The 11,035-nt window shown below is 52.2% G+C and overlaps 1 protein-coding gene across 1 annotated transcript; it reads right to left on the reverse strand.

Moving 5' to 3' along the window:
• Positions 1-203: 203 nt before the first annotated feature.
• On the reverse strand, positions 204-9,778 carry GATA5 (GATA binding protein 5; the record flags this gene model as incomplete). The annotated part of the gene is made up of 6 exons (XM_079543232.1): positions 204-353; positions 908-1,032; positions 1,665-1,752; positions 2,357-2,482; positions 7,142-7,308; positions 9,259-9,778. The coding sequence occupies 6 exons, from the start codon at positions 9,776-9,778 to the stop codon at positions 204-206; spliced, it is 1,176 nt and encodes a 391-aa protein (XP_079399358.1).
• Between the last annotated feature and the right edge of the window lie 1,257 nt (positions 9,779-11,035).

The raw sequence follows: 11,035 nt of genomic DNA on the forward strand, positions 1-11,035 counted from the left end.
TTCTGGGATGCGTTTATTTGCTGGTTGCATCTCAAAGGAGGACAGCTTTCCGGGAGGAAAAAAAGACAGCCTCAGGGAGGCCACCCTGGGTCTCCTCGGATGGGGAGGAGCTTTCTGGGCACCCCATCCAGCCGGCGTCTTCCTCCCACATCCTCCAAGAGAAGCCCGTCCCGCGGTGAGCCAGGCTGCGGGCACGAGGGGTTCTATGCGAGCGCCAGGGCGCACCACGAGTCCTGCCGCAGCGGCACACTCAGCCCTGGCTGCGGGGCCATGCTGCTGGGAGAGAAGGGGTAGTCCTCCGGCTCAAATTTGAACTCGCCGCCGGCCAGCGCCTCGTCTGACTGGCTCTGCGCCTGCCCCAAGAGGGAAGGGAAAGGTGTAGTTAGACAGCAAGTCGTTATCGTGCTTATCCTAATGTCATGGCAGGGCTCCGATAGGTCATGGGCACAGTATGTTATCCATTGTGCTAATTAGAGGTGACCAGGCCAGCAAGCATGGAGAAAGCATCCCAGCACCTGTCTGCACTTATTTATTGACAACATGCATGCTTTAGACATCTCTGGGCACGTGTCTATTTTTCAAGAGTGTAACACAGATCTGATTTATCTGTTTTGGACAAAAAAAATCTCACCTGCATGCATGTCCAGCTTGAGGGGGCTCAGACCCTGCACCAAGACAGGACAGGGCACCAAATGCCCATCTGCAGGTTAACTCTGAGCCACTTTTTCCTCCAGAAAGATGAAACACCTCTCCCACCAAACAAATCCGTAAGAGTCTAAAGCACAGATAACATACGGCCTTTTCTTGGGAGCTATAGAACTTTCCACCCAGGGTTGATCCCACTGGGTCACTGGGTGGCCTCTCAATGCCACAAGGAAGCGCGTGGGGCACAGCTCCTGTGCCTTACCTGGGACACCGACACAATGCCCTGCCCGGGGTACTGCGAGGTTGTGCTGGGCTCCGACTTTAAAGTGACCGTGCTGTCTGAGTTCGTAATGGAGGAAGGGGAGTTCGTGGCCGAAGTGGTGGATCCTGCAAGAAAAGGAGCACAGAGCAATGAAGGCACATGACAGACACAGGTTTATTCCTAAGGAGATCTGCATTTCAATAGCTAGCTCTGCACTGCGTGGCACAACGCCACTGCTCTCTTTCTCCACCATCAGGGCAATGCTTTGTATTTGACTAGCAATGCTTAAGGGTTGGAACTAGAAGACCTTTAAGGTCCCCTCCAACCTAAGCCATTCTATGATTCTATGCTTGTGAGGAAGGAAGGAAAACCTATTCACAGTCCAGCAGTGCCACTCCTTCTATGGCCCAGAAGGGCAGATGCTGAATGTGTCCCAGTCCCTTCTGGACTCCCAAACACACCACCCCAAGCCCCAATTTTTTTCCTGTTGCCCGTTGTAGCTCAGATCTGCTTGAACACAGTACTGTAGGGCTGGAACCTGGTGCTCACAGAGCAGGAATCCCTCTGGGATCATGATACCAACAAGATTTTCTACCCCACATCCTCCTCTCACTCGAGGACTATGCCTAAATGAAGATCCTAAAGCAAAAGCAATCATCAGCGAGAAAAATCACAGTATGATTTTCTACTTTGCATAACTTCCTGCTGAGATGAACTGTGCCCCAAACCCCTGGGATGGGTGGGAGCAGCACTGTACCTGTTGAGGTTTTGCCTTTGGTAATGTTTTTTGGCTTCCTTTTCCTCGTCTGGATGCTTTCCTTTTTCATGGCCAGAGGTCTTGGTACCTTGACATTCATAAGGTTTGGAATGATTAATATTGTGTTTTACTTAGCTCCTTCCCGCACACGCATTGCTTTCCTATTTACACGCTGCAGCTCATGCAATGCACCTAAAGTCCTTGTCCTTCACTACATGCTATTTTTCTCTGCAACAGGCCTTGGCTGGAAGATGTATAAGGCTAACAGCTAAGGCTTTCCCACAATTTATTTTTTCCTTTATTTCCTATTTTCCTTTTCCTGATTTATTGGTGACCCTTATGAGAGTGCACTACTAAATTAAACTGATGGCCGGGGCCCACACGACCCGGAGGGAGCAGTCATGGGATAAAGAGACTCGAACCTCCATGGCAGAAGCTTGAAGAGATCTGCATGGAGGAATGAAGACTTCTCTTGGCTGACAGACATGGTACTAAAAGTTTCCATCCTCTGCAAACGAGTATTATCAGTGTACCTCCCAAGTACCTCCCATTTACCCCTTCACCTCATTCTGGGTAACCTCGGTAGAGGTCTCATAGCACTGAGTTATGGCTCTTCAGGCTCTGCTCCCTGCAGACCAGTGTCCCAGACCCAGCAGGAGGGATCCCATAACCCAGCACACCCCTGCCCTCACCCCATGGAGCTTCATGTACAAGCCGCAGGCGTTGCAGACGGGCTCCCCTTCGGCGTTCCTTCTCCAGAGAGTGGTGTTGGTTGTGTGGCAGTTAGTGCAACATAGGCCAGCACGTCTCGATGAGGACTTGAAAGCAAGCAAACAAACGCGTGAATGCACACATAGAAAAGGCAAACTGGGGAAGTTTCCTCTCATACAAAAACAAAATCTCCGTCTACAATGATTTCCTGGAAAACACGGAACACGCAATGTGAAGATAGCAAAATTCAGATGAAAGAAATTGCATTCAAATGAGATCACTCTAATTTGCAAGCGTTTTTTGCTTAAGCTCAAGAATCCTGGCAGAATCCTCCCAGTCCATTTCACAAACCTCCAACGAGTGCTGGGAGTGATCAGGATCCAGAGCACAGTGCATATATCTCAGACGGAGACAGAAGGAAGATACCTAGCAGGCTTTCAGTTCACAAACAGCCAAAAACTGCTGTTGCTTTAAGTGAACTCCACTTCTGTTTCTCTGCACTCACAACTACCACTAAAGTTAGCAACACCCCAATTAATCTCTTGTTTAAGACAACTGGAATCAATTGGCTGAGCTGAGCAGAGCTGAGCTGAACTGGCCCATGAGTGGACCAGCAGAGTTATTTTCTGCATGTCTCACAGATAATCTGTTCCCTCACAGGCTGCAGAAACACCATGCAAACATTAACTAATTACATATTTTGTGAGTGCTGTGATTGCTGGCTCTGCAACATTAATATTTCCAAACGAAGAAGGGAAATATTCTGGCAGAAGCAGCAAAATCATTTCTAACAACTGTACTCTGAGCCACTGGAAAATCCACAGGTCTCTATATACAGACGTGTCAGCTTAATAGGTGTTTCATTTCAACGTCTCTTAGCACCTCACACGGGAACTATTTTAATAAGAGTAAGTATCCCAGTGATCTCAGTAACATCACGGCCTCTCTGCATTCAGGTGTGTGAATACATTATTCAGCCCTGAGAAGAATTACTCTGATTCCTCTCAAAGGCACACGATAGGCGATGCAGGCAATAAAGAATTCCCTGTTTGTTTATTTTTCCATTATACCCTGCAATCGTAAGTAATCAATATGACAAATGAGGTGGGGTGAGCAGGAATAAAAATGAAATGTTTTCACAAGGTTAGCAGTCAAAGAGAGATCAGCACTGAGTTTCAAGAGACACCAGTGACGGGCCCACGCTTTGAATCAGTGGTTGCAAAGTGTTCTCAGCAACTATTTGCAAATAATGGTATTGCTCAGAAAATGGTTTGCCTTTCAAGAAATAACTGGGCAAAAATAATAATACGCTGAGGTGTGAGCTGACAAGCTGGGCACAGAGGAGGTCTCAACATATTTTTGTCTGTAATATGGGGCATGGTGTCACAGCATGATCCTGGACCTGTTTTAGAGCTTTCTTAAAGCCTTAGAGCCACCAAGGTTGTGCCATTCACCTCTGCAAGCAGGAGGGCCCCCTCCTCAGGGCACCCTGCTCAGCACCCCACACTGTTCCTATAAGGGCAAGGCCCTGAGGTACAGCTCCTGCCACAGGAGTGAGGGGGAATTTGGAGCCTGGCATGGGCTGCTGAGATCTATCATCACCTGCGGATGGACAAAGGCCAATGCAAAGTGCTTTGGAAAGCCCCGAAATTTCTGGGCAGGTCCCTGAGAGGGAGGAACACACTGTCCTGGTGTCACACGGTGTTGAGCTATCTGCTGAGGCATCAGTGCCTGCCTGTGTTTGCATCGCCTGCACAGCAGACACCATCCTCCATGGCCACACGTTACACAAAAAACCCAGGAACCCTGTGAGAATCTGTCCCTACCCCACAGCTTGCCCGTGTAGCAAGAAAAAAGACAGTCAAGGCTGCTTTTGCTCACTGAAGGACGACGGTACAATACATTATTGCTGGTTCCCAGCAGTTCCCCTAAAAGAAAGCACATTGCTGCCTGCCTCCACCCCACTGCCTTTGTACCACTCTGACCTTGTCTAGGAAGTTGTTGACTTCAACATTGTGCTCCAGTGTTTATTTATACAAATGCACCATACACTCAAACAAAAACTCTTCACGGACCCGGCTTGACAGCCAAGTGCTGCTGATAAGCTCGAGGAACCATGAGCTGGTGCCTATCACATTAACTGTGCGCAAGTGCTGCTTGGACAGCTTGAAAAATTCAGATCCAGCAGGGCAGGTCCCTCCAAAGGGAGGCCCAAAGCTGTAGGAGACTTTGCTTTGCTTGCTTTTCAGAAGTACGGCATGATAGAGGGCAGCTGATGGCAATGTGAAAGTGTCTGCAGCACACATGATACATGGAACTAGCGAAGACTCCAAGTCACTGAGGGACATGGTCAGTGGGCACGGTGGTCACGGGTTGATGGTTGGACTTGATGATCTTAACGCTCTTTTCTATCCTTAATGATTCTATGATTCTAAGTCAGGATGGTGTGGGAGCTGCCGGGCACAAGACTGGGTCTGTTGCCAGTGCTGCTCCTACCATGCTCCTGCACTGGGAAATGCTCATGGGCAGAGGCACCCAGCGCCAGGAGCTGCTCCTGTGTGGTGAAGGTGGTCTGGCTTTTAGGGCTGAGTGTAAGGTATCATCTTGTGAAACGTATCAATAAACTTTGGCTAGGAAGATCCTGCCTAAAATAAAGTGATGCTTCCCTCCTCCTCTCAGAAATATCCTTCCTGCTGAAAGCCACCATGCTGCGTGTCCAGATACAGACAGAAGAAAAGCAGCTGTCCCTGCTGCCATCGTCACAGAAAAAAAGAAAAAATGGACTGCAAATGACAGGATGACTGCATGAGCTGCAGGCACCATCTGCACTATGTGCTCTATGTGCCACGTTGTGCTCGCTGGGGCCTTGCTCTGTGAAAACACAAGTTGGAATAACCGCGGCACAGCGCCTGCTTACAGAACAAAGGTCGTAACGTAAAGGGCAAAAGAAACCCTTTTTCCTCTCTGTGCCTATATTTCGTTGTTCCTCATTGCTCCTCCAGCAGCGTGTTGCACCACAGGCAGCCGTCCCCCCATGGGTGCTGCAGAGAGGCTGTGAAATTATACGACCCCGAGCCCAGAAAGCAAGGAGCAGCTGGGGTGGTGGCTTTGCAGAGCACACCCAGGACCCTCTTGTCCATCGTCAGTGGATCCTCCTGTCCTCTGCCTTGTTGCAAAATGGAACTGCAAAATGGTGGAGCAGCCACGGTTTTGAAGTCTGTCATTCCCGAGTCAGAATGGGAAGTCAAAATCACGGCCTCTTTCCTTTTCCATGCAATAAAACGCCATCAGGTATTTCAGCCTCACTGAAGTGTTTCCCATGGATAAGAGTATCAGCTCTTTCACTCGGGCTTTATCACTGCATTGATAGCCAACATAACAAAACAGCTTGAAATGCTGTGATAATTCCCTTCTCGTCCCTCCGAAACAATCTTAAATCAGAAAACTTTGCTGAAATGTTATGTCAGTGTTACTAAAAAAAAGCCTCACGAGTGCTACTGACTGCCCCGTGCCAATAGCAATGGACAAAATATTGGGTAATGGCAAGACCTGTCCCAATGCCTGGGTGGAAAAGCTGCTCAAAGAGCCCTGGAAATTCAGCCAGTGTTGTGTTTTGATGGCAGGCTCTGAAACGCAGGGTTTGAGTTCGACTTTCAATACACAGATTGTGTTTGCTCCAAAGAAATCACCCGCGTTACTCTGAGATGTGCAGCTCAGCAGAGGCTGGAGCCTGGTGCTGGGGTGTATATGTAACATAATCACATTTTGGTGAGATGGGCAAATCCTACCGGATAACATAAAATGTATCGCAGGAACGCACTGATTTTGGTGAGTTGTCATTACGGAGTGATCTTCCAGAGAGCCTCTGCTTGTTTCGTTTTGCAAACAGAACCACATTTCCACGATCAAAAGCGAAATGAAGCATTTTATGCAATCCCAGATTTGTTTCTTATCGTTTCTTTGCACAGAAACTTGTCACTGTTGGGTTACTGCTAACAGTTTGTTTTGCAACACACAAAATAACTGCGGGAATACACCCGAGCAACAGCAAAAGGAACTCCCAGCTGTTCCCCAGCACGGCTCAGACAAACATCCTGTTTGTAATGACTGCTTCTGATGACAAGCTCTGAAACCAAAACTGTTACCACCAAATTTAAACATCCCAAAGTGACTGCACACAAAAAAAGGAGGCTCCTTTCCTCTCTCACCATGGGATCCCAATTGGAGGAAGCCCAATACCATGATGTGGGGAATTAATGCTTTACGCTGCCGACAAACAAGGAACTACCAAACCCCAAATTCTCCCTTAGGAGGTTCCAGGTTTGGTAACTGTTCCCATCCCGCTCCCATCGCAACCCGCCTGGGATCAGCTCTGCCTTTTCCAACTGCTCTGCCTGCATGTCCGTATGAAGAACCAGTGCACCATCACTACTGTAATAGGAAAAAAGCAACAAGCCTACGCTGGGAACAAGCTGGGAACAGAGTCGGGAGCAGCCTATAGAGTCCCATACGTTTCCATACTGCAGGGACCCCTCCATTCGCCGCTCCCCCTTCTTGGTGCTGAGCTCCGACCTTTTGGGAGCAGTAATTTCGCAGCTTTGCTCCTTCTGAACCACTCTGGCTGACATCAACAGCATCTATTCACAATTAGACTGAGAATCCAGCAGGCCCTAGCACAGAGATGCCAACAGAACGTGCACGAGCAGCAGCCTCCAAAGCCTGCCCCCAAGCCACCCCCAGGCAGTCCAGCAGTGTCCCCTTCTTACCAGCCTCTTCTGGGGTTTGAGCGGCCGGTTGATGCCGTTCATTTTGTGGTAGAGCCCGCAGGCGTTGCACAGGTAGTGCCCGGTGCCATCCTTCCTCCAGAGCGGTGTGGACATGGCCCCACAGTTCACACACTCCCGACCATCCCCAGGAAACTCCTCCAAATACTCTGGAAGAGAGAGCCGAGGTCAGGAGCCGGCCCCATCGCAACGTGCCACCCGTGTATGGGGCACTGCAGGGCTCTAATCCCCCGTGCCCCACTGCTGCCATGCAAGGGATAACCAGGAGCTTGCCTCCATCCTGCAGAGCATGGGAAAAAAAAAATCCTTTATTCTCCCTCCACGACTTCATCTTTCAATATTTTGCTCTAAGGCAAGGGGGATTTTCATCTACCCACACCTCAAAAATCGCAAAAGGGCTGTGGATGCCTCCAGGATGGGAACAGAGTCCATCCATGGTGTTATCCCTCCTCGGGCTGTAAAGATATTCCTAATTATCACCACGGTAATGATGAAGCCAGGGTTAAACGGGGCGCTTTTCCCGACTTCCATCACTGCGCGGTGCTCACCGGGGGCTCCGTGCTGTGCGGGGTCTGCATGGAGGTTCAGCACTGCCGGCCCCACGCAATGCTCAGCAGCCACAAACGGCCCTCCCGGCCCCAAATATCCCCTCACTGGGGCTCCTCCGGGCATTTCTCCTCTCCCGATGGCCCGGCTCCAGCACTGCGCTTTACCCTACAGCCCGGAGAGAACGGAGCGAGCCTCCGATTTGAGAGCAGGATTTTCCCACTTTCTCCTCTTTTTTTTTTTTTCTTTCCCCTCTCTCTTTTAGAAATAATTTCCTTCGACGTGAACGTTGTTTTCTTCCAAAGAAAAATACTCTACCCTCCCCCCCCCCCCCCCCGCACCTCCTTCATTTTCGGTTGCCTTAAAAAAGATCCGACTGCAAGAAAAAAAAAGGCAAAGCAAAAAATCAAAATAAAAATTAAAAAAAAAAAAAAGTGTAGATGGGAGGGAAGGAAGGAAATAAAAAAATAAAAAAGAGATAATGAAAAAAAAAAGTTAAAAAAGAATTTAAAAAGCAAGCCATAATTCATTAACTGAAAAAAATGTATAGTTTACGCTACTTAAGAGCGGTTTACACTATTCAAGAGCAAAAATAAACGGCACAGAGGACGGCGGTCTTTCCTCCGGGTCCCAAAGCAGCAAACTCGAAGTGCAGGAGACATTTCCTCCCTCGGTAGGAGCGGGGCGATCCGACCCCGCACAACGCAACGGATTTTCCGAGACAAAGAGAAAATCCTGGAAGCGAAGCGCTGCCGAGCATCCCCGGGTGGGAGGTAACGCCAGCGGGGAGGGGGCTGCGTCCCAGCTTTGCTTTGTTCTTGGGGCAAAGATAAGATAATTTGGATCACCGCAGTCAAGATGATAACGCGGCTGAGGTCTTGAAGCGGCTTTGAAAGGGCTTTGCGAGCCGCCGCCGGGCGAGGATGCGGGAACAACCCCGGGGAGCATTGCTACAGCGAGACCCGAAAATTGCGTCTGTTTGGGTCGTGCTTTAAAGAGAGCCTGCGGTGTGGGTGCGGGGGAACAGTGCGGGGCTCACGGGTCAATGCATGAACCTCTCCAAAGGCCGCGGGGCGCTGCAGCTGCGGACCTGTTTGGGTGAAGGCGAATGAGGAGACCGAGAGTCTGTCCGAATATAAACTCATTTACCACAATAAATTACTTAAAAGGGTGGGAGCTATAAATCTGCCCCGCTAATTTAAACACAAGGGTAAGTATTGAAGTACAGGCACAAAGTCGATATTGTGGAGAGGAGATATTCGCGGGGGGGTGAGGGGTGCTGGACGGCCTCTGCTCCTCTGTCCTCTCCTTTGAAACGCGTTCTTTGCCCTCCGTGTAACACAAACATACACACGCACGCACAGAACGCTCCGTATAGGGTCAGCCCGCCGTTCCCTCTACCCGAACCATCCTTCCATCCCTGGGTAAAATCTTCCCGACGGGAAACAAAACCCGCGGCGCGGTTCATCCCCACCAAAGCACCGCGCACGGAGATGCTCCGACTCGAACCGAGAGAATCTCAACGCCCAGAGGCGGCGGTGAGGGCGACCTACCGAAGGTTGACCTGCGGCCGGGCAGGGCCGCCTGCCTTGTCTGCAGGCTGTGCAGCACGCTGCTCTCAAAGTGTCCGGCCGTCCACGAAGGCGGTAGCTCGGGGGTCACGTAGGCAGGGTAGGGGCTGGAGTAGGACCCGTTAACCGAGCGCACCAAAGCGTTGCCGTACTGCTCCCGGCCCCCGCCGCCCAGCAGCAGGGGCCCCTGGTAGGCACCGTCGCGCCCCGGGGGGCTGCTGCCCGGGGGGCTGTGGGGATACGAGAAACCCGACGGCGGGTGCGGACTGCCGGCGTTGAAGGCGGTGGTTTCGCCGCTGCTCTGAGCCCAGCCCGGAGGGTTGCCGAGGTGGCTTTGGTGCGGCTCGCAGCTTTGCAGGTAGGGGAGCGTCTGCAGCACGGAGGGCACCCGGGTGGTGGGCACGTAGACGGGCGAGCCGGTCGACGAGTGCAGGAAATTGCCGGAGTCGTGGGAATAAGCCGACTGGCCATGGTTGGGGGCGAGGGCCAGGCCCTGATACATGTTCCGTCCTCGGCGGCGGCGGCGGCGGCTGCTCAGGGCCCGGCCGGCTGCGCCCCGACGTTGCCGAAGCGCTCACTCAGAAGCACCTGAGGGGCAGAGCCGAGAGTCGCGGCTGAGCGAGGCCGGAGCACCCCGCACCTCTCCCGGCCCCCGGCCCCCGACCCACGCCCCGCTCCCAGCTCCGTCTGCGGGAGACCCCGCGGACCCCGGTCCGAGGCCCTTCTTGCTTCCCCTCGTGAAAGCGCCGCTTTCCTTAAAGCAGGAGCTTTCGCTTTATGTATATGCAGAGATTTCTCTCTCCTTTAAGCTTTCCTCTGGTCCGCTCCGTCCCATACGGTCGACCAAAGAAATCCACTGAACGAACAGCAGCGCCCGCGGCTCCGTCCCACCCGGCCCCGTCCCAGCTGCTCGGGCATTTCCAAGGATCCGAAAAAAACAGATTTTTTTTTTTTTTTTTTAACAAAAGTATTTCCTTTCCTGTCTTTTTTTTTTTTTTTTTTTTTTTTTTTTTTTTGAGCTCCGGGCCTGGAGCAGGCACCGGGGCCTGGTGGAAGAGCTGGTGGAAGGGAGATGCGGGCTGTGCCGGGGTCCCCGGGGCGCTGGAGCCGGGAGCTTTGGGCAGCGGCTCCGGCCCAGGGGCGGCCCCGATGTCCCCCAGCGGCCAACGCTGCCGTTTTCTTGTTGAAAAGAGAAATAACGCTACCGCGGCCTCCCCGAGCTGATGGAGCCATCGCAGTTACAGGGGGACCTCACTCCCCAAAAGAGCATCCCACCCCCGGGTGCCTCATCCCATATCGGTACTCACATGGCAGCGGGCCGAGAGCGGAGCCGGGCATGGCCGGGTGGGCATGAAGCTGCGCTCAGACCATGCAGGGAAATCCCAGGAAAATCAGAATAATAATAATAATAATAATAGAATAAAGTTTATAGGAAAAAAACCAAACCAAAACAAAAAAACAACACCAAACAAAAATGAAAACTACCACCACTGTGCCCAGGCCGTGCGGGGCCGGCGCTCCCTCCCCCGTTCCTCCCTCCCTTCCTTCGCCGCCGTCTCCCGTGGGTGCGTCCCCGGCTGCGCCCGGCGGGGAAGTGGCGGCGGCGGCGGCGGCGGCGGCTCTTTACGGCGGGGGCCCCGGTGCGGCCCGGCCCACGTGACGGCCGCCGGGGTAGCCCCGGTCCCGGCGAGGATTGGGCTCCTCCCGGCGGGGGTGTTGGGGGTTGGGATACGTCCCGCCGGCTCCTCTCCCGGCGGGG

This window comes from Tetrao urogallus (assembly GCF_951394365.1).
Source record: "Tetrao urogallus genome assembly, chromosome: 16".
NCBI classification, from domain to species: Eukaryota; Metazoa; Chordata; class Aves; order Galliformes; family Phasianidae; genus Tetrao; species Tetrao urogallus.